Source organism: Diadema antillarum, unplaced genomic scaffold (genome assembly GCF_040938485.1).
Source record: "Diadema antillarum isolate AM-2024a unplaced genomic scaffold, OU_Dant_1.0 seq00000667_RagTag, whole genome shotgun sequence".
Classification (NCBI taxonomy): Eukaryota; Metazoa; Echinodermata; class Echinoidea; order Diadematoida; family Diadematidae; genus Diadema; species Diadema antillarum.
In genome coordinates this window covers 449087-473965 of record NW_027271577.1, presented here as the reverse complement: position 1 = coordinate 473965, position 24879 = coordinate 449087, and the positions used below count along the sequence as shown (strand labels likewise).

At 38.9% G+C, this 24879-nt stretch overlaps 1 protein-coding gene across 1 annotated transcript; it reads left to right on the top strand.

The window, feature by feature from the left end:
- The first annotated feature begins 1959 nt into the window (after positions 1 to 1959).
- On the top strand, positions 1960 to 24269 carry LOC139736851 (uncharacterized). The gene is made up of 9 exons (XM_071647514.1): positions 1960 to 2445; positions 11533 to 11720; positions 14984 to 15112; positions 15323 to 15656; positions 16642 to 16801; positions 19677 to 19755; positions 20455 to 20505; positions 21214 to 21406; positions 21809 to 24269. Exons 1-9 carry the CDS (start codon positions 2076 to 2078, stop codon positions 21994 to 21996), a joined length of 1692 nt encoding a protein of 563 aa, XP_071503615.1. The 5' UTR covers positions 1960 to 2075; the 3' UTR covers positions 21997 to 24269.
- Positions 24270 to 24879: the final 610 nt, after the last annotated feature.

Here is a 24879-nt window from a genome sequence, read left to right as displayed (position 1 = left end):
AACAACAACACACACACACACACACACACGCACACACACACACACACACAACACGATACACAAAAATGCCCGACAACATGTGTACTATACACCCGTAAAATTATCCTTTTCATGCTGTGTCCATGTTTGCTACTAATAATCTATTATCGTGTCCAAGTTTTCCCAAAGTGAGAATTAAGTGCCTTGCGTGAGTAACGCAGTGAAAGAACAATCAAAATGAAGACCGTTTTGTTGTTGTTGTTGGTTTGCAATAATATTGAACTTTCTGCCAAGCATGAAAGAATACACACCAAGCGTAAAAAGCCTACACACCTAATGTGCAATTCATACGTTCTACAGGGATGACTCTGGTTTCATGTTTCTCTATTCATATAAGACGATCACTTAAGTAGCATATTCAATGTACACTGTGCCATGTCTGGTCGATTGTTATGGTTAATGCGTTGCTAAGCAACTAATTCATTCTTTCGAGTAGGATAAGTATGTAATAGACTTGCGTTGTTGGGAGTTCATAAGAGCTAGTATTCCCACCCTGGGATTCACGCCTTCGTTGATGTCGATGCGTATTCACAACGTAACTTTAGATCTCCTTTGAAGCCAGTTTATCTTGAAGCTCAATGACTTAATCGCACAGTTCATGTTTTATGTAATATTTTCTTCGTCTACGGCTCCTTATTTCATAGTTCTAATCATAGTTCAGATAACTTTCTTTCATAGAGGCTTTCTAGCGGAAGTGGATACAATTTTGCACAAACGGTGATTAAAAAAAAATGAAGCATATAACACTCCGCTTGCTTGTATGGATTATCATTTTTAGGTTATGTTAAGGTATAAGAAAACTGTTATTAAGTGTGAAAGAGTATGAAATTCCAAGAGGAATTCAATATTCATTTGATGAAAATTGGTTTTGAAATGGCTATGGTATCTAAAACAGAACAATCCTAATAAAAGGTAGGACCCACCTTTAATTATGATTGTTCGTTATACGTTGTTTTTGGATGTCTCAGCCACTCCATAACCGATTTTCATATAACAAATTTTGAATTCCTCCTAGAATGGTATCCCCTGTACTATTTCATAAGTAGTTTCTTGGTATCTTGAAAAAGTTAAAAACCCAAATCCTCATTTCAACCAATATTATATACCATCCCTTTAAGGGGCATTTCGGACGAGTTTCATAATATTATTGCACATCATGGAGTACATAAACAAACAGCTCCATGATTAGATTTGTGGAATTAATTGTGGTCCTTGATCAGAAAAATCAATACTCTGAAAACCAAAAACAAATTACACTGAACAAAGCTTCACATATTTCAGAAATGTAGCAATGTAATCCCATTACAATACCTGGTGCTTAAGTTCCCCTGTTTAGAATTTATGCATGCTTTCTTTTGTTCTGCTTCCTTGAGCCCCTCTACTCACGCATTCTTATCATGCTTATGGTGAGGCTACCATGTCATTCTTGTTCATTGTCACATTTTTAAAAACATTTTTATTCCTTATCCCGATCACTATAAATTCTGAAACTCTGCATCCAGTATAGACATATATATATATATATATATATATATGCAACAGCAACAACAACAATAAAAAGATTGAGGACAGTTTGAAAAGGTCTTGCAGGAAAACAATGACATTAGCCTTTGTCACAAAGAAAATAATGTCTTCGACTGCCGAAAATTACATATCCCTTCATGCTTGCTTTAAAATACACGGTTGGAGATATTTCTGAATTAAAATTTCTGAATCATGGAAGTTTAATTGTACGTTAATCATCTAATTTTCATGCTATATTACAAAAGGTCACACAATTAGGGAATATATGCGTCTATATTATACGATAACTTTGTTTGTTGCGCATGCGCATGTGTCGGCTGACTTCATCATGTAATGTGCGTAATGACAAAGGGAGTCCTGAAAGCGGAAGTATAATGCACATAAGTGTTTCGATGACAATCAGTGTACTAGCCCGTTCGTTCACAAGCAAGCGTCTGGCTTGGTTTACCTGATCAATCGGTAGCGATGAGAGCAAGTTCCTGGCGCAAAAAAGCACAACAAATATCATCAATATGAACAGGCTAAGTCGACACTTCGCGGCTTCAAAGACGATCAAAACGCCGCAGCTGCACCCTCAACTTACGGATGACCCGCAGTCTGCAAGACCCGCCGGGCCGCGCTCGGTCTGCCTTAACTTCAACAAGCTGAGAGTCGAGGAGCGAACGTCCAACCTGGCCCGTGTTGTCAGCACGAACACTCTACCCGTCACCATACATCTTGCAAAAGACTTTACAATAAAGAACTCCCCGGTAGCCTTTCAGAGCGGAGAGCTACTCCTCTTGTGCTTCGTCTTGGATGTGGAAAGAGTGCACGTCACGATGGGGAAGAACACCTACGAGCTTCCTCTCCATGCCAATCAGTTGTACGAAAAATTACCTCTAGGTGAGTTTTAATTGACAATGGCCAAATATTCAGCAAACACTGATTCATAAGATAATGCCTATAACAATAACCTTACTGTTTACATGATGTCTTTGTCATGAAAGCAACTAACAATCAATTCATGCAGGAACAACGACTTCAACAGAAGTTCACCGTCATGATGGTTACCATAGGACTACATTTTTTTTTGTCATAACGACCCTCTCATTTAAAATTTAATTGTGCGATTACGAGAGTGACGCACGATGATTTGAGTATATAAGCGATTGTTATATTACTCATTCAACAGACTTATATGTGTTTGTGACTATTTCTAACATGAAACCAGGAAATATGCATTCTGTTTTACAAGGAACGAAGTCAAAAGCAGTCGATACGTTGGTTACAATTAGAAAGCTCCCCGACTTTAATCAACTCGTTATTGTGTGAATCACCAAATGCCGAGCCAGGTTCACGTAACATAAAAACATGATACATCACACAGACACACACACACACGCACACACACACACTCACACACACACACAAACGGGATGTCACTTCACCATTACAATTTCTAGTAATAGTAATTCATCATTATCTCAGGGAAGATATTTGCTCGTGCGAAAGTTTTCCTCCCGTTTAATGAATAGAAGTAACGGAATACTTATATGTATTACGTCATATACATTCTACTAGATAAAAGCTATATACCTTTTTTGTGTCATTCTGCGTAATGGCTAAGTGACTCACTTCGGGATGAATACATTTAGATGACGTCTATTTTATATATCTTTTGCTCTATTCCAAACACTTCTTGTTTGGTGGTATAGTTCTAGTGTATTTTCATTTTATTATTTTAATTTTAATGAAAAGTACTCATAATTCCCTCAACTTTTTACCAACTCATGTTAGGGGAAATGATATTGTTCCACCTACCTTCTGAAAGAGGCAAGTCAAGTGCTCTTGCAATTTGCTAGAGATATGAAAACATGTTGAATTCTGGTAAAATGAAAGAAAGATATTATTCAGAGGGGTGAAGGCTCAGATTTGAGTTTCTTCAGTTTGTCTCCCTCTACAAATGAAAATTTGTTAAGATGGCAACTGCTGATCTGTATTAACAAACATATCGGAAAAAAAAGGAACCAGTGGGACTCGAACCTGTCATCTACTGCTTTCCGGGCAGCGACACTACCACCAGGCTGTCCCTGGTTGCCGGCAGTGACACGATGAACATGTATTATATATATACATACGTATGTTACCAGCGGGACCAATAGCGTTAATCTCATGTATCCGCCTAGTCCACTGCCTGGACTGTTTTGTGTGATCATTTACCGCGCGCACACACCGCTACAGCACGCGTATGCCCCACCGTACGCTCTTGTATTAATTTGCCGCGCACGCACGCATCTCGACCTCGGACAGGTTTGTTGGCGCCCTCATCGATATCGAGCGGTTAGACCAGGCGTCCACTAGGGAGCGGACAAGACGCGGACAAGCCCCGGAATGCAAATTTGGTATTCCGCACTCCTTCGGGAACCTGTCCGCACGTTCCTGAACGTGTCCGCTCACTGTCCTAAACATGTCCGGGCGTTTCCGCACCTTCGGGAGAGAGAAAAATTTCCGCGTCCAAATTTTGATCGAGACCAAAATTTGGACGCGGAAATGAACTTCCTGACACCTTCAGCGACTTGTCCTGACGATGTCCTGAGGATGTCCCGCTTGTCCGGGACCCTTCCGCTCCTTCCGCACACGCTCCGGAAAGAATCCCGCGGTGTGGGGAAGCTTCCCGAATGAAAGCGGAAGACACCAGGAATGTTTTAGGACAGCGCGGAGCCGATGCGGATCTTATGCAAGTGTCCGGAACCGATGCGGAAATTTTGTGATCCAGACACGAAAATGTCGACACTTTCCGCGAGCGTCATGCCAATGAAACGCAAAATGAGCAAGAAGGGAGGCGAGGCCCCCATGCAAATATCCCCATCACAGGCAAACCTTTCGTCTAGTGATGAAGAACAGGTAAATCTAAGGAATTTCCGGTCCCAGAAGGCAAAGAAGAAGGTAGTAGAGACTGTGCCAAAAGCAACCAGAAAGAAGTGAAATCAGCCCCCTAACTTCCTAGTAAGTTTGTTTTGATTTGATCTTTTCAGAAATTATTTTTCATCTGAGTGACTTTCCTGGTTCCTATTACTTACTATAGTACATTTTCCTTTATGTTGTTTTCGTATTTTATTTGCAAACAAACTAGGTTGTCCCATGTGACAGCCCAGTTGAAAAATCACAAAAGTAGGTGGAAGTACACTCAGAAAAAAAAGCATAGAATTTTTGGCTAAATGTTAATGTATATATATAAACATGAACAAGTTGTTATTCATACGTAAATGCTTTCTAATGATACAACATATTAGAACAAAAGACAAATTCATCACACTAAAAAGCATGAATTCAATTGCAAAGATATACCTGTGGTCTCATTACAATGTAATATCTTTGAAGCCCAAAATAACGATGAAAGCTAAAGATGACGGAGGAAAATGAAGAATTTTCTGTCACTTCAAAATTCAAGTGAAATGAGAGAAAAAGCAATAAATCATGAACTCGAAAAGGTGTTAAATTTCTGTCTTTCTTTTGTGTTGTTTTTTGCTGAGTGTATATATTTAAGTACACATCAAGCATCACAAATTATTTCAGAAATATTCTTTAACTGAATGATTTTCATAGTTGTTATTACCTAATAATTTTTTCTTCTCTTTTTGTTTTAGTTGCAAATAAACTCGATTGTCCAATTTGACAGCCAGCTGAACCCCCTCCCCCCCAAAAAAAAAGTAAATTAAAGTAGGTAAAAAATATTTCCTCATTTTTACACTTCATTGACAATAGGCTAGTAAGCTCTAAGCATGAAAACAATTTCTAGGACATGAAAATGTTCAAAAGTGATCAAAAATAAGAGAGGGTTAGAGATGCACAAGGGTAAAAATGAGAGAAAGAAAAACAAATTTAATGATTAGGATCATTTTGGCATGCTCTAAAAAAGTATCAGACAAAACCTGTATATACTTCACGATGGATAAGGCACAGGTCTAAAAAAGGAAATATAAAGAATATATATATATATATATATATATATATATATACTCCTAGATGGGTCATTTGGAAGACATTTCCATTTGTTTTATATGCAAATTTTAAAATACATGTTCAATGGCAATTTACGCAATGGAGACACGAAAATTGTCTCCTTAATGACCAGTTGTCTCCCTAATGAAGACACTTCCCCCCAATATGTCTCCCTAAGGTGCCAACTAGGGATATATAATATATATATATATATATATATATATATATATATATATATATATAAGTAACAAAACTGCAACAAAGTTCATGCTGTATTCACCAACGGTTTATTTCTTGTGAAGAAATAAATCGTTGATGAACTTTGTTGCAGTTTTGTTACTTATCTTTTTATCTTGCCCACACGTGGACTACCTTATCAACATGATTATATATACATATATATATATATATATATATATATATATATATGAATATATATATATATATATATATATATATATATATATATTTACATATATATATATGGTTCAAAAAGTTTGCGAATATCATCCATGTGACTTTAGGCAGAGAAAAAATTGTTCTCCCAGATGAGACAAATAAAAAAGAAAATGAGTCGTCAGCCGACATGCAGACAATCCTATTCTTCGACTTTTGGTGGTCACATTTATCAAATAATATTTACGAATCATATTAATATAATATCAGCCCCTACTGCGGAAGCACAACACGGAGCATCAATGACCGCTAGCAGTCAAATTAGGAAAAGTCAAAGTCAGCGCCAAATTTATACCTTTCCATTTTCCTGGTATTGTCCGCAGTTTGTCCGCATGCCTAACTTGTGTTGTCCGGAAGGCATCCTGATTGTCCGCGTTCATTCCTGGTGTAATCCTAAATGTTTCCGCGCTGCCCGGCTACGATTAGCATATTTCGAGGTATTTCGCGCTCTTCCGGAGTGATTCCTAGGAATGTCCGCAGTCAGTCCGCGGACAGTCCGCGGACAGTCCGCGGACAGTCCGCGGACAGTCCTAGGAATGTCCCAGGACAAGCCGATTCACAAAGTTATTCCGCGTCTGTCGCGGACAGGATGCCGAAATAACAAAATTTGCTTCCGCAACCCTTCCGGGGCTTGTCCGCGCCCAAGTGGACGTCCGCCCTTACAGGGGATAGCGCGATAAGCTGTGGAGCGCGCATGGATGCGTAATGATAAGAAAACGTCCAGAATCTGGACTAGTATCCGCCATAAAACTATGCAAGGCGATAGCATAACTGTATTTGCCTTTTTAGCATGCTATAAAGCGATAGAACTTTACTCTTTTGCCCCCCCCCCCCCTCGTCACATGCTGTATATAACAATCACTTATCACCTGGTTTCATGTTTTGAGTACCATCGTGCAGATGATGTAGGCCCTAATCTTTGAAAGGGGGAAATTAGTTATTCTTTTCTTATGTCTGAATTGACATTGATCATAACCAAAGAGGTACTGAACGAGCCCTTCAGCAGGCCAACATATTTGATTTAACTAGTCATAACGTATAGACATAAGCCGTGTAGAAAACGTATAAATATGATTCCATATTATCACCATCCACACAGTTTCCTGACTGGGCATCATTTCATTGCATTATACTATGCAAATAGCTTTTGGTTTGTTAGTTTGCCTGCTTCTTTGTTTACTTCGTGCTTGACATCTCCATTCTTTTAGAGTTGATCATAGTTGGTCATCGTTGGTCCTTGACATAATGTCATTTCTGGCATTGTTCACATTGGCAAAGCATACTGCATATGCGATCCCCATTTCCTGTTCTCTATCGCAAGTTGAGTATGGTTCTCTTCTAATATACCCCTTTTAGTTTGCATGTGATAGTGTGCCAATGGTTTTGTGAAGTACAATTACGCTTCGCTTCTTGGTTTAAATGGGATTCAACACAAATTTTTGAATTGGACCATGCACTTTGTACATCATTTTTTTCTACAAAAAGAGGGATTATGTGATAAAAGGGGCATTTTAGACAATTTTCATAATTTCACATTATGTAGTGCATAAAATAGTTGAATGTATTGTGGTCCTCAGAGAAACCAATACTTTGAAAAACTTAAAGAAATTACCCTGAACAATGATGATGTTATAGGAGGCTCACATATTTAAGTAATATTGCAGTGTAATTCCATTACAATACAATTGTTTAACAAGTTCCCCTGTTTATATCTTTATGGTTATGTATGCTTTCTTCTTTTGTTCTGCTTCCTTGAGCCCAAGTCATACAGTCTTCTGGTGAGGCTGCCATGTCATCGTCCTGGTTCATTGCGATTTGCTTTACATTTTGAAAACATTCTTATTCCTCATACCAATCACTAAGAATTCTGAAACTCTGAACCCAGTATGGCTAATTTATAGCTGTTCAAAATGTACAAGTCTGAAAATCATCCGGAGGTCTCCTTTACGTAAAGTGAACTGTAAAAGCCTCCCCCTCCCACGGAGTTCTTTCTTTATATTTGGTTTTTGTGGTTGATGCGTATCATCTTCATGTCATTATTTAGTGACTTTGCACACTATCTCACATACACGCACACCTACGCACACACAAAATGAAAAAAATGAAATGAAAACAACGACAACAACAACAACAACAACAAAACAGAAATACGACTCTTTGTGTGACTGTACATAATTCTGGCTAGAATTATGCTGCGCAAGTACACGTATGCTAGGATAAGTGTGCCGTGCAGTAGGAGTGTAGGTAATAGGAATATTTGAAGATGATAGCGAGAATTATAGGCCTACATTGCTCAGCTCCTGATACAAACATGGTGCCTGACACTGCTGTGCTTTAACTTTCAACGTAGATCATTTCTAAGGGATGGCTTCAATGCCCACAAATATCTATCGGAGTACTTCTTCTGTCCAACTTTCGGATTCGCTAGGAAACACTGTCATTCAACTAATCGGTGACTGGATTGAGTCTATTAGCTCTATTCAAAATTACGAAACTATTATTACGGAAGAGAGTCACACATTCTGACAACAAAACAAATCACCACCATCACCATATCAGACTTAAAGTAACTAGAAAACTTTATCCTTCCCTGGCCTCAAGCGTCATCTCCCCCAGTCTCCATATTTCTGTGTTTTACTCTCATGTCTGAAAGTTTAACAGTTTGGGCGGTGCTCTACTTCTCCTGCTTTACTATAGCATCAAAACATTCTGCCTTGCGTATGCAATCGGTCAAATCTACTCCTTGCCTACAGTGCTCAAATTGGCCTTGACCAGCCTTTTCAATCTGGTCACTATCAAATCCTGGCTAAGGAATTGGTCTACATCAAAATTGGCCATGATAACCATTACGTTAGTACGACCGTACAAAATGGGCACCACAGAATATTGAATGTCAAAGCAAACGAAAAGCTATTTGAAACGACCAGAATGGGTTCGGGAGACCAAACAAATGGACTTAGTCACAAAGCGTCACCTTCAACAACTTTGCAGCAACATGCATACAACCAGCTCCAGGTCACAAAGTTTTCACCTTATCCTAGAAGCGGAGGCATATTACACCAAACGCCCCACAAAACGATTACCATGCATACCAGTGACCGAAAACGTAACTACATTCTATTCACGCATCAAAATGCGTAGCTGATGGGACTGTGCCAATTACGTCTCCGCAACGACACCTTCAACATCAAAACACAACATGACTTGAATTTCCAGTTCCCGGACAAGCCCCCAATTAGTACCGAAAGCAGGCAAATATGGCACGACAACGTGTCACACATTTCTGACAACAAACAAATCACCACCACCTTACCAAACTTGAGTAAGATCAATAAAACCTTATTCCTCCTTTCCCCTCCCCTCAAGCGTCATAGTCCACAATCTCGATCCACCTTTTTTCTCCAACATGGGCCGAACTGATGACCACACCCACAAATATTTAATGTATATTCATGACAATACAATGTGTCTAAAAACTCAAACTGCGTTTCGATATGTTTCAATCACAGTTTGTGTTAAGAAGATATGGAAAATCGATAACATTGTTTCTAGGCAATGGATCAACCATCACAACTTTGTTATGCTTAGTAATCATCTACTTCTGAGGGTCCTTCATGTTGACTCAATCTGGGAGACGAGGAGTGACGTGTGTGAGTGTGTTTCTTCAGGCTCTTAAGTTTTAAATATGAAGTAACAAAACAAATATGAAATTGTTGTTTATTTACAAGTATATTGGAATAACTGCCGCAAATGCAGGATACAAACGATTGCAGTGCAAGTATGATCACTGATTGCAGACGGAATACTCTATAATACTTTTACAAAGTATGCAGCCAAGACCAACCCTTTCTTTCACCTTTAACAATTGCTTTACTGATTGGACGAATATTCATGGTATGTGTTTCTCAGCAACAGTTGCAAAACTTTAGTGATTATGGGAATTCACCATAAACATCGTTCACTATATAAAAACATTAATTAATTGCACGAGGACACGTCCTATGCTGACAACTGGTTCATCACCCGATCGTTAACTCGTTATAACACCATCGCACACTAGACGACTTTCGGTTGCACGGCTGACCGACTTTAGATGTGAAATAGATCAGAATAGCCTCAGAGTAAACACCCTTGTTTATTTTAGATCCTTTTACAATTTCACGATAGAGAGTTGATTAACACGTGGGCTAGCGCCTGGCCTCTGGTAAGCATCGGGATCATAGTATATCAGCACCACAATCCACACTCAATGCTTGATCTTGAGATGAGCTGTACTTGTCATCATGACTGTATAGGATTCAAATTCAAATTCAAATTCAAACTTTATTTTCACTTTCTTTTTTTCAACAGAATGTACAAGAAACAATATTATGAATTTGACATGCGAATCGTTGAAAATATACATAACCAGACAGGATTAACAACATGTTCGTGTCTACATGATCAGTACAATAAAGATACATACACTCTATACACTCTGAGAAAAAAAAAGTGGAGGTACCCACTCAAAGACTAAGCTTGTAACATGTAGGTACCTCTGAGGGAAAGGGGGGGGGGGGAATGGGGGTGAAAACGTACAATTACAAAGAGTGCGGGAAACTGGGGAAGTGGGGAAAAGAGAGAAAAAAAATCAATATTCGAACAACACAAATTATGCTAAATGGAGGGGGAAAGGAAGAGCAAAAATAAACAATGAAAATCTCTGGCTTTCATGCTTGACATTAGGTTTTGTATGTCTAAGAACTTTATTTGCCTATGTCTTTGAGATATTATGGTAATATACAGTTTGAACATACAGTAGCACAACTAGTTTCCTGGACCAATGTATAAATAATCGTATGTATAAATAACGGACTTTAGCTTCATCATGAATACATTCATTGTTTGCATGCTTATATCGCTTAAGTACCATTTGAATCATTCCGCTCTTGGACTTTGCTTCAATTGCTCTTGGCGGAGCGTATACATGACATGTAGAGTTTACAGCATTGTATGAAACAACCGCAGTTTACGAACGGACGTAACAATCAGTGCTGAAATTTTATTTCTGGAGTTGTTCTCTTTGGTCTACTCCAATATACGAGGTGAACGTTAGTCTCTAACCCCCTCCCCTTGTCATTCTGTACAATGAAACATGATCAACTAGATGATAAAGTAACGCAAACCCTGCTATCTACAACCTTTGGGGACATTGATTGGTTGATTGATTGGTCGATTGATTGATTGATTGATTGATTGACTGATTAAAAGGTCTTTATTCAAAAAAAAATCTGAATGGGCAACTAAAAGTCGAATTACACAGATATACAAAGATTATACATTGAAATAAACAGAATAATATCATAGTTATAATAGATACAAAAAAAAAATCACATTCAAACATACTGTATACACAGTGGTTCAGACTGAATGAATGAATATCACAACGATAGCAATAATAAAGGCCAGCAGTTATTAGTTATCTTCAGACGGTGATTTTTTACCTCGAGGATAACGCTATAGTCTCACACTGTTTTTGTTTTATGTTTGCAGATCCTCGTCTGGACGACAAGATATACCGAGGAACGAGAGCCTTGATTGAAGCTAAGCCTCGTCCTGCACAAGTGCGCATCGTTGATGCTCAGCTCTTCCCTGATCAAATGGCAAGCCAGTCGTCTGGTGACGTCATCACCATTCAAACAGTCGATGTTCAGAACCATCCCGAGAGAGGGAAAGAAAGGGTAATATAACTAGACAACAGAATGCATTGATATATGACGTCACACCATGGAGTCCTATCAGATGAATAACATTTCTGTAAGCCTACTCACAATGCTTTCTTTCTTTTTTGTTGCTTGTTTGTTTGTTTGTTTCGAGCGGGCGAGACTTCATATTTTTGAGGAAAGGATATTTTGGACAGATCAGAGGTTCCAGCACGTCTCAACAGCAATAAAAAAAAAAGTCAGAACGACATCATCAGTATGCTGAAAGCACCGAGTTGTCCACTGTAAATGTAATATACGGATATATTATTGAATAAAGCTTTGACATCAGCGGTAGATATGTTGGGAAGATTGAACAAAAGAGCGGGAATGCATGTACATATGTATGAGATGGAAATGTTGGCATTGACGGTGATGTTCGATTAGCTGTTTATGAACCACAAGCAGTGAACCAGAGTAAACCATGATATAGTAACGACATGTGGCTGGGATGATGGACGGTGATGACTTTACATACGGCGGTGGCTTACAAGCATCTGGAATCCTACATGAATATCTTGCAGGCATTATTGCCTCCCAACCTTCAAAAACATGCAAGCAAACAAATAGGGCTATCAAAAGTGACCAAGAATGTCGAAGGCATGCAAAAATGATTCATTATAGATGCAACCCCCCAAATCCGTAATTGTCTCAAGGGGGCCGACCAATGTTGTACAGAGGCGGATAAGATTTTGGTCTGGTCTGTTCGCTTCTCTCTGTACTGGTCGGGGGTAATAGCTAACCACATAGACACCAATCATCAACAAATTTCCAAAAGTTAGAAAGAGACTAAATATTGCTTCACAACAACAGTGAATATAAAATGCGGGAGGTTAAAATTTATATGGATAATATTAATGCTGCTCACAGCATATTTATTCACCGACCTGCCTTCTCGTAGGTCTGAAATATAGATACTTGATTACAAACACCAATTACCTTCCTTACAACACAATTGAACACATCACTCATCGCTTAACTCTTCTATACCTGTGGAGACCGTTTCATATTCTACCATCTTAATCTATGGGAAAGGGAGGGGTTTGGTTAATAGGGAAAATGATGTTAGTGGGTGTGGCCACTCATCTCCACATCGGCATGGTCGCGGGATGAGGTTCTCGCCTGCATGTCGAGCTCGTCCAAGGGCTGGGGCGTCTGTTTTAACTGGTCTGCTTTCACTGCTTCCTTAAACAGTTCATCACCATTGCCGTCCACGTTGGGGCAACCTGACAGGACGCTTCAACATCTCTGATGACACTAGTCGACTATTTGGAGTTCGTTACACCCAGATTGGTGTAAACCAAAGTTCTGTCTTGTCGTCATGTACCGTTTCTCGACTTCTTGTTGTTCACCGGTTAACTCATTAACTCTTGGGCAGTCCAACCGAGATCCTCGTCACAATCACAGCGTCGATAGGGTTTAGTTGATTAATATGGAGGGGAGAATGATGTACAAGGGAGGGGATCTCCTGGCTCTATCTCTGTTGTCTCCAACTATTCAAAGTAGCTCAAAGTTCCAAAGTATTCTGCAGCCTTTGCTTCACTATAGTGTGAAGCCTCTCCCATGATGCTTGCAATTCTATTTACTTCTCTCCTTTGCTCAAACTTGGTTTTTTATAACAAATTTACTGTTGGCATCCTTTCCCTAAAAATATTTCATTGGTTAAATCTTATTTTGGGGGTGTGATCTTCACTGGAAATTAATTTCTTATTGGTCAGATCTTTCATTAGCTCCTCCCATTTGTTTCTGTGGAACTCCGTTTTCTGTGATTCATCTCCATTTCTGATTACTAACTCGCCCACTGTCTTTTAGTTTCTTTATTTCCTCTTTCTCTGTAACCAGTGGTCGAGACTTTATTGTTTCTTGGATAATAAAATGATGAAGCAAATGAATACTAGTGTCCCTATAACGTCCAACATCACCGTCATGATTGTTCTGAGTTGTTGTCCCTGAATTTGTCTTTGGAATTCCTGTCTAACCGGCTCCCCTAAAGTACGTCAAAATAAAGGAGAAGTTCTGGCTGGAGAACGACCTTCCAGCTCAGAGGGTCATTCATGTTTAGGGATCAGAGGGCAAAAAAACACGTCATTCCCGTAATTTGGACGGGGGCTTTGGGGATGGAGAGTGCAGGGAACTGACCACTAGCAGGAGAAAGTATCCAACGTCAAACTCATAAATTCCTAGGACCAATAACTTTTCCTGGGAGAGGAGAATGGACAAAAAAAAAGAAAGTCTAGCTGGAAGCAAAATAAAGGGTTTCATAAACTCCAAAAAGGGGAAAAGACTGATTCATATTGACGTCACAGGGTGACTTGGAAAACAACTGTAATGCTTCTGTTTTCTTTAACTTTCTATCCTATTCTATTCTTTTCTTTATTATATGTGCTAGTAGCCATCTGGGCTACATAGAGTTAATTAAAATTTGGAGTATCCGTACCAAAACCTAGGCCTAAGTGGTTTTTTTTTTTGCGAAGGAGAATATAGTAGAATATAAAACGGCACCATGATTTTTTACAACTTCCAATGAGTGAATCTTGAAGAGAACTGATCTTGATTTTAATGTCAACATAAAAGTGAGAAACTCTAATGTATGTCCAGATTTTGTGTCGATATGATGTAATCCATTCATACCAATGATTAGTACTAGTGGCTCTAATTGAGTGTTTCTAGTCTACCACTGATTGTCTTTGATGCCATACTGCACATGTAAATATAACATACACCACATAAAATTTGATTGTGGATAAAGAGATACCTCATGAACAGCAGGCTTGAATAACCTGGTCAGGTTTTTTGTATGAAGGGCAAGACAAAGAGACTATAAAATACGTCAAAGAAGGATACTAAGCAGCTTTTGAAGATCTTGTACTCGAAAGCTACTAGTACTCTTTACTCCAATCTTCTGCCCCTTAAAACAATATTCAACTCTTATTCAAAGATCTTTACGCGCTTCTCAAATATTCTGTGCACATGAAGGTAAATATCTTTCTGAAGCACCACGTTGCAGTAATAACCGAATTCACATCGTAGACGCAACACTATCTCCATTGATAGCCTTCTCGCTTGGTTCGCACAACACACTATGCACTGTGAGTGGACATATCACGTTCATTATCATCACATTATTCTTACCCCTGCACACACGCACGCACACACACGCACACACACAAAACAAAATAATGAAAGGTCATTATTTGGTGAGATGAGATGAAAGGCAAGCTTTTTTATATTCCGTATTCCAGGTATTGGTTGGAATCGACGAACAGGGTGCCGAGGTTCGGTTTCCAGAAGCAATGGACATGGCTACCTACTCGACCATGATAGCTGATCACCTTCCACTTTCCGAGCTGCTCAAGTATGACATGCCACAGGTGAGAGAATGAGAATCAACCTCCCTGAGACGTGTAACGTGGTTAATTCTGCATATACTAACATAATGCCGAAAAGAGAAAATTGCCATTATTTTAGAAGTATTGAAAGTTTAAAGACAATTCGAGGAGCTTTGCCTAGTCACTACACTTCTGAAGCACTCACCGTGGGTCTCTGAAATTTTCCGTATCTTGTCACAAATACTCACTCAGCGCCTGCGCCTTCTAGATACTGACAATACTGACGCGGGCAAGATTTCTAAAGATGGAATTCTAATGCTGCATCACCATTACACCGACTATCACGTCATCACTGCCCGTGCCAGAGACAACACCCTTCTATCAATACCCCTCAGCTCATCTTTCGAATTTCACCTTGTGGAAACGACGTTTCGAGAGGTGCGATCTCTCTTACCGGCCGTATTCAACCGTGTGAACGCCACATGGGATGTGGTAGACATTACCCAACCCAGGTTACCTGCTGAAATGCGTCCCATACCCAAGCCGATACCGGATGTGTTCCAAGAGTGGGCCAAAAGCCATGAAGGTACGTGAGACCACGGTAAAACCGAGGTATGTAAAGGCAGTGTAAAGTTTAGAGAAACAGAAATCACAGCATTATGACCAATAAAAATGATAATGAGAATTTACTTTTACTAACATAATCCATTACAAAACCAGCAAAATGTTGCACGCCCTGGTTTTACTTGAAGATTCAAAATAGGTGAAACTGATCAATCTACAGTCAATCTTGACTTTTTGACAAATGGAAATAGTATTTTCATCGGTTATCTTTAACATCTGTTTTATAGAATGATGTGATAAGGTATGTAGCAGAGCACCTGCTCCTTTTTTAAAACCTACCTTTTCACACTCTTCATTTTAAATCGGCTTAATTTCAGCTTAATCTAACAATTTCTTCAATGTTGTTGCCAAGGAGGTTTACATCCTGTTTTTGTCTCATTCATTGCACAGAGCTTGGCTCTGCGCTTGAGTAAACTCTAAACTTCAAAGTCTCTAGTTTCTCTACAGGCTTTTCCAGAGTGTACACGTTTTCTTTCATGTATTTAGATAGCCAAGGGGAGTCCATTTGAATTGAGTTATACAAAGGTCCTAAGCTATATACAGTCTGGTTTTTTTTTTAATACACCCTCAACTTAAAATCCATGTGTGGTGACTTTCCTTTGGTTTTGTAATGCAGGGTGATACATAAGTTTATGTATATACAGTGTACGCGAGCATAGATACAAAGATAGACCGATCATGAGGGAGTGATCATGAGTAAAATTGTGTTCGCTTATGTCCAGTCGAATGGCCTCCGCGATTGCCGTCAGTGGCATATTCAATCCTTTTTTTCTTTTGCTAAGAGTGTTGATTTTAAAATGAACGTCTCACCATAAGCTCTTTCCCCTATCTTCTGAGTAGTGTGTTTGACTCACAATAATATGGATATAATCTTGTATTATCGTAATATGAATATAGATTTGTCGTGTTTTCTTTCACTCTGAGCTCCTGTTAAACTCTCTTTGCAGGAAAGGAAGTGACCGGAAGTATTATTCGACAGGAACAGAAAAAGTTGAAGAATATTATCATGAGTAGGGATGTGCAGATTTCCACTCTAAAAAATGTAGCAAGGCAGGCGTCAGAGACCCCGCGCCCGCCGGTACCGCCCAGGTCCGACAGACCATTGAGGTTAGTGTCCATTAATGTTACTCTTCCACGAGAGCACGCTATAATCTACTGCGTCGTACACGTTATTAGGGAGCTTTAGATTTTGACGCGCGGACCTTCAGAGGAGAAGAAAAAAAATGTTCTCAGCATGCTCAGAAGCTCGCCTCAAGTTGATCTAGTTTTAGCTTGCGTCGCCTGAATTTTTCACTACGCTTACTGGGCTATACGTCCGCACAGTTTGCAAACTACTTCATGCACCGATCATACGGGGGCGCCATTTTATTTTTTATACGTTGCTTCCCAGCGTAATCTATAAAGCTACTTTTCAACACGACGCAGGGGAGAGTAGAACGTCCAGCGCAAGCGTCGTCTCAAATGTCCGCACGTCAAAATCTAAAGCTCCCTACTATTTTATTACAGAATACCTGGAGGAATGATTTCCAAGTTCAACACACTTTATCAAAAATAAATAGACGGGATTTTGCGATTATATGATTGTTTGGTGTATCGCAAATCCTGTATAAGAACTTGTTTTACCTTGTAAACAAACATTGTGCAGAAAACAAACAATATTCATGGTGATAACACAATAATTGCATGTAATGATTACTGGTCAAAATCGAAATGGGATAGATCAAAAAGAAGTATGACGGTACCTACATGAAGGCCAGCTTGTTTGGCTGTAAGCCGCGAGGGTTTGTGTAATCAGAGGTATGCAGATTTTCATTCTCAAAAATATCGCGAGGCAAGCATATAAAAAATATCGGGTGATTGTAATCTGCTAGGTATTCCTATCCAAAACTATCGGGAATAATTCTACTCTAGGCTCTACATTGTGCCAGTATCGTAATTATACGTTTGAAGAAACTGTCCCTATTAACCCCCTCAAAAGGTACTAATAATGATAAAAATTATGGAAGAACAATCTTAAGAGGTCAAACTAGGTAATATACTTTTCAAATAACTCAAGACCTACTGTTCACGGAAACTACAACTTCTCGGGCATGTAGAAAGAAATATGTAGCAAGAAAACATAATAATTATGATTTTTCTGTTTGGGCAAAATCCCCTTTACATCATCATTTGGGGAAGTTTAAAAAAAAAAGAATTATCGTCTAATCATCATTATGTTCGTGTTCTGAATTTTACGGCATGTTATAGATTTAACTGGTTCATTTCCTTACAGTTGCACAAAATATATAAAACAAAAGCAAAACCAAATTGCCAATTTGAGATGTTTAGAGACAGGAACTGTTAATTTTTAAAGATACGCTAAGATACGCTGTCAATTTACGAACTAACTATTATGTCTCATCATTTGCTTATTGGTATACTAAGTTCACTGATCAGTAACATGACGTCTGACAGGATCAGTAAAGTGAATCAGCAAATGGATACACTAAAATGACATAATACCTACATACACATGGCCATAGGTATAAAACAGGGATATGGTATGACAAATTGATGCATGGGTAAACATGGCATATGGCAAGGGGTAATACATATATTGTCACACACACACTCACACACACACACACACACACACACAGAGAGAGAGAGAGAGAGAGAAACACAAGACACGTGCCAATCGAACAATCATTCTTCTGCCAATATTGCAAGGCACAATATTACAAAAGAATCGATTTTAAACGGATTTGTACGTCACATTTACAGAGAACTACATAGTGACACGTAAATGGAGACATCTTCCGAAAAAAACAACAACCCAAATCTGTCAAAGGAGAGTAAGAGCTTACTAAGTCCAACTAAATTCCATTATCAAAAATTGTACGGCGATCAATGTTTATTGAAATATTTGAAGAAAGTGTATTTCTCTGTTTCAGAATGGTCTCATATTCAAGTTATGTGAGGTTTAATGTTTCCAGGTTACCATGCCTGTACAGTGACGGGGCATTAAACTGCACATTGCTTGAATATGAGACCGCTCTGAAGCAAATAATTTTCACACAACAATATGCACTCTTAAATGAATCTCACAAGAATTGGAACAATCATGTCCCAGCATTCCCACTGATTCCCACTGATCAGTTACTCGCCATCCCCTTTAAAGGACAAGTCCACCTTCATAAACATAAGGATTGAGAGAATGCAACAATATTAGTAGAACACATCAGTGAAAGTTTGAGGAAAATTGGACAATCGATGCAAACGTTATGAATTTTTAAAATTATTGTGTTGGAACTGCTGGATGAGGAGACTACTACAGCTTGTGAGTCATATGCGTACAACAGTATAAAGAAAATGTAAAAGAAAATTCAACATATTTTCACTTTTTTTTCGCATAATAAAAGAGGACTTGACTTGCCTCTTTCTAAAGGCAGGGGGAATAACATTACCCATAACATTTGTCGGTAACGAGTCGGGGGAATGCGTACTTTTTTTCAAAAGATGGAATTTTGTGAAATTCTCTTTATATTTTCCTTATATTGTTGTACGCATGTGACATCTGAGTTATACATACACTGCAGTAGTCTTCTCATCCAGCGGTTACTGCACAAAAACTTCAAAAATTCATAACTTTTGAACAGATTGTCTGATTTTCCTCAAACTTTCAATGATGTGTCCTACTAATATTGCTACATTCTCTCAATCCTTATGTTTATGAAGGTGAACTTGTCCTTTAATTGCACATAATTATGTTTCATCATATACTTTCTGGTACACTGCAAAATGTATATCCTGCAAATTGAATTAGTTAAATAAACAACAATATGGACAGTGAAATGTATGCTTTGTATTTTGTTTCACCCCTCTGTTGAATGGAAATAGACGATAATTGAATTCATCTGAATAGGTAAGCATAATCATTCCACTGCAAGTTTTATAAACACTTATGAACTGATTTGCCAAACTATAATACCCTTAAATGCAGTACCGATGTCGCGAACAAACTTGAAACCGCTCAACAGACCATCAAAGAACTGAGGAAAGAAATTAAACAGAAAGACATCGTAAGTATAGATTTAGACATTGGCTTTATTCACTTTTCAAAAATTCTTTCTTAAATTTACTAGTGAAAAGAGACTTAACCAAAAAAAAAAAAAAAAACCATTGCAGAGTACGTGTGGCAGGTACTTTTGAATTAAATATGTGTAGGACAGGTAGTTTTGATACCCTTTTTTCTGATTTAATTACCAGCACGTCCATAACACAAAGCTACACAAGCTATCAGCTATTATGTATATCCATAGTTTTCTCCATAAATATTTGACTTGAACAAAACATGAAATCAGGCCATACACTTAAGCACTATCGCGTGATTCTATAAGATACAGGGATTAGGGAACAGTAATTGGGCGTAACAGATATTGGTGTAACATCAAAACAGTTGCTAACTTCAGGAAACAATGATAGGCCGAAATATATCTTTACTCTCTTATGGCCCGAATTTAAATCTAGATTAAGTATTATCAAGTGAAACGATGATTAAGACCTTTAGGTACCTGTTAATTATGCTGCCTAAATATTATGAAAATGTTTGTTGGAAATTTGATCACTCATCGGCATGTCCTCTATGAGTATCCAGATATTTCTCAAGACTAAATGAAACAGACTATACGTGCCTGATGTATAGAAATGCTACCTAAAAATTACATTGTCTTGATTCATCATTGCCCTTTCCACCTCATCCATCCAACCTATCACTACAGAGGATTATTGAACTACTCAACACCGAGAAAGAGTGTGGACACGAATTAGTGGTAAGTTTGAAGTAACATGGTATCGAAGTGGTCCTCGTCACAGGCGTGATACCGTCTACTGGTATATCATGGCTTCAATTTCAAATATCTTGACGTAGATGAATGTAGAAAGGGTCAAATTCTATAGGAAAATACATTGTAGTTCCCTGTCGTTCGTTCCTTCGTGAAAATGTGTACGTTATATGCTGAACACTTGAATGAACCGAAAACAATAGAAACATGTACTAGGTTTTTCAAAAAAAAAAATCCAACTTCTGATCCCTAATACAGTTGTAGTTTGAAAATATATATCGGATAACAATAAGTTACGAAACAGGGTCAATGCAGCTTGTTGGTATTTGCCTCGATTATCCAGAATGAATTATGTTTGCTGTAAAATGTTTTGCAGCAAACCATGCCGGGCTGGCCTTCTTTTCGCAGGACATGGCGCTGCAAATAATGTCTCGTCACTTATCCGTACGCTAGTATATAAGCTTCCCTTCTAAAGCTCTTGATATGGTGTCAAAATCCGAACTAATTTCCGTCTTTAAAGGGATATCTTTTAAGATGTGGAAAGACCTTATGTGTACGGTTGACCGTCTGAAGGGTCGAAACGCGGGATTGTACTTTAGAACTTACATTTACTTTTGTTTTTCCAATTTGTCAAAACCTGGACTCCCTCATATAAACGTGGTATGAACGTTTTATCTGCATTCTAATTTCTCCAAGGCTCTAAGAAGAGAAAGAGATGGATTCATGTCGTCACAACAGGCTGACCGTGCTGAGATTGGTAGATTGCAAAGTAGGTTGGACCAAATGCAAAGATACGGTAGCGATGGTGTCTACGAAGACCTCGAGGGAGACGGATACTGCAACCCACTATCCTTAGCGAAGAGTGTTTCACCGAAGATGACCACTGCTGGTAGGCTCGATCCCCACTCTCATTACTACTAACCTTTTAGAATATATACATGGCAGAAAATTCAAATCCATTAACTACCACCCCTTTCTCATTGTCTATCCACTTCCATTAATTCCATCATAACAGTCAACGTGATGAAGGCTTATCAAAAGAAATAAAAATATAAACAAAGAAATAACAAAAAAATGGGGGGGGGGGCGCCCCCTCAAATTTTTGTAAAGGTGCTCCCTTTAAGGAATTCCTGGATCCGCCCCTGTTTATCTTGTTTTCACTCATTTCCGTTCTTTCTCATTTAAAAATGAAAGAGGACACACCTAGTCGTCGTTAACTGAAGATGCCGTTTAGTTCTTATTCATTTACCTGGAATTTGTGGTTCCTCTTCTTTTCTGTTTTATCTTGAAGACACGGTGGATCTCCTTCGTCACATTGGTCTGTCCGAATACTGCGATATATTCTACAAAGAGGACATCGATGGACTGATGTTATTGGCCATCAACGAAGAGATGATGGTCGAAGATCTGAAGATGAGGAAGCTTGACGCCAGACGTCTTACAGCACATATCTCTAGACAATCAGAGTCGTCTTCATGATAATCTGTGAAAAAGAAAATGATTAGATCTGACAAATAGGACACACGCACACACACACACACACACAAACAAATCAAGATCTTCAGAAAACGTAATGTTGCCATGATTATTGCAATAACGGCATCACACATTATTTTGCCTTTTCTTCTCGTCTTCTTCTGGACCCGCACCTGGCCACTTGTGAAACGTGTGCGATTTTGTGCATTTATGGTAGAATCGTTGGACTATCAACGATCTTACGTGTGTGTATATGTGTGTGTGTGTGTGTGTGTGTGTGTGTGTGTGTGTGTGTGTGTAAGCTTGTGTTGTATGGTGTTTCCTTCCTTCTGTTCCTTCACCCAAAAGAAACGATACTCTCTTGATGAAGTAAAAGAATTGACAAGCAAAATGGAAATTATGATGAGTTTGGAGTGAATGCATAGTTCCATACCGTGTCCAATTTAACTTTGATTAAGAAAGTAAAAAAAAAAATCATGCGCAGAATGATATCGATTTCATTAAATTCGGAAATAATTTTGGGAAGGCAGAAATTCCGCTGCACCCACTCGCTATCTGGAATGGTGTTGCGTCTAGTGTATTCTTATTGACTGCTAGGAACCTCGTTCTAACAGTTTTGTGGCGGAGTTTAAGAATGTTCTTCTTGTCGAATGAGTCAGGCTGATGTGGATTGCTTGCAGAGAGTAAAGAATGTTTCCTCTTGCAGAGAGTATAGAATGCTCCCTCTAGACTTTTGTACCATGTTCGTTCACGTTCGCATGCCACTCCTCTCATATACATCAACTCCACTGGCTGCCAGCCAAGGCAAGAATATATTTCAAGCTTCTCGTACTGGGATCTACAAAGTAGTCAGCAATAGATCTGCAGTGTATATTGGAGAGTGTCTGGTACGACATGCTCACTCTAGGCGCACTCGTCTTTCATCATCAGTATCAAGTATACCTTCACTCAACCACGCTGCTTCCACGCTATGGTACAGGCTCCCTCCTCTTTTGAAATCAACACTTGATTACTTCAAGCAAATGTGAAGTTTATTTTGTTTTGTTTTTTGTAAAACTCCTATAGCGACCAGGGGTATCTTATTGCGCTTTGAATCCAGTGGAAAAGGCGCTCTAAAATATTAAATAATTTGGTATCATTGTGTAGGTTTCCCCTTCACCGCAGACAGAATGAAACGATTAATGTTAAACCAACTTTTGAACAGGTTATCGCTGAGTTGTTTAAAAAAGAATTATTCGAAAACATGATCCCACGGAAGGTCATTGCGGCTCTAAAGAGCGGAGAACAGGCAAAAACTGATTTTATCATTTTTCTGATCACTTTCAACAGATGCAACTGAATTATGGTTTGATCTTCAAGTACAATTCTCTACCAATCTGTATGTCGGATTGTGTAAAGATATGTAAAACTGATTAATTTCTGTTTTCATTTCATTGATCTTTATTCGCGTATATACCCATCCATGTGCCAATATGCATATACCGCTCCTCTTTTATGAGAACTAGGGACGGCGAAAAGTAGCTATACCACCACTGACTACCACTATTCAAAGAAGCATTTATAGATTGTTTTCTCATCTTCACATAATATCTGAATCTTCAGATCCAGTTTAGCACAAACCTGTCAAGTGTGGATACGCTGAAAAGTTAGATGTCTTGACGCGAAACTGGATCAAAACACTGGATCAGAACAGGATCCTTTTCAAAATGAGATAGTAGCAAACCTCAAAACAAAAACAAAAAACAAACAAACAACAATTTCTCCCTTTAATTCAGCTATATTGATTTCGCTGCATGTGGCATAAGATGAGTGAGTCAAGACTGGTGTCAGGAGAGAAATTTATCTTTGATTTTGCCAGTGAAGTGAAATCGAATTTGTTTGAGTTTGCAAAAGATTTAGAGCTTTAAAGTTGTCCTAGAAAGCCACTAGGTCAAACTGCAAGAGATTGACTGTCTGGAAATTTATATTAAATGAGACAAAGTAAAAGTTAAAGAATAAACTGGCATAGCAACAGCATGTCTAGATCAGTCAAAGTCAGACAGGGCATTCACATGAAATGAGACAAAGCAAAAGTTAAAGAAATAGCATGGCAACAGCATCCCCGGTTTGCAATATTATGTATTAACTCAGACTATAGAAATTGAGTGAATAGAGGTGTTATGTAATAGCTCCCATCCAGGTGGTGGCTAGGAATGTTCTCTAGCTCAGTCGAGACTCAGCTATGTCAGTGTCACTAGGGTGTTGGTTGTAGTTTATTGTTCATAAGTTCATGAGTAAAGATGTTATGTAACAGCAGTCTAGACGATGGCTAGACATATGTGTAGAGTTTCAATAGGGCTATATTTAAGCATGATGATTGGATGATCCTTTTTGTGTAGAAAAGGCATGAAAAAGTAAGTGTATGGGAGTGTAAGGGACTTTAGTGTTAATCTCTATGGTTAGGGAAGCTAATAAAAAGCTCAGTAATGTAGAGGATCGAGGAGAAATACTTTGATCAGACATCCAGCATAGATCTCCGCTTAGGCAGCAGTCGTTCTTCTGGGGGTTTTCTACGTCGGTGAGATGCGAGCTCCAGCTGCCGATAAAACTGAACTCGGACAGTTATGATCCGAACTTTGGAACGGAGCTCAATCTCCATTTGCCTGCTCGCCGTCGTTTGAGCTCGGGCATCGCAGATCAAGGCATGAGTCTGCGTGGTAGCAGGGACTAGTGAAGGCCGAGGAGCTGAAAGGACCGCCGATAGGGTAGCGTCTAGCTGAGTGGCCAAGTCAAGGGGTGCTTCCAAGAGACAAGCCAAGCGACTGTGCCGAGGTCGACGACGAGGGTATCGGACATCGATGACGACTGAGCCAAGCTGAGGGGATCACCAGTTCAGGTCATCCAAGA

What these genes read in the sequence shown, in the direction of transcription:
- LOC139736851 (XM_071647514.1), top strand. Translation starts at nt 2,076, where the DNA reads ATGAACAGGCTAAGTCGACACTTCGCGGCTTCAAAGACGATCAAAACG. An exon ending in GTGGGCCAAAAGCCATGAAG is followed by an intron (nt 15,657 to 16,641) that starts GTACGTGAGACC and finishes CTCTCTTTGCAG; the next exon opens with GAAAGGAAGTGACCGGAAGT. An exon ending in AGTGTGGACACGAATTAGTG is followed by an intron (nt 20,506 to 21,213) that starts GTAAGTTTGAAG and finishes AATTTCTCCAAG; the next exon opens with GCTCTAAGAAGAGAAAGAGA.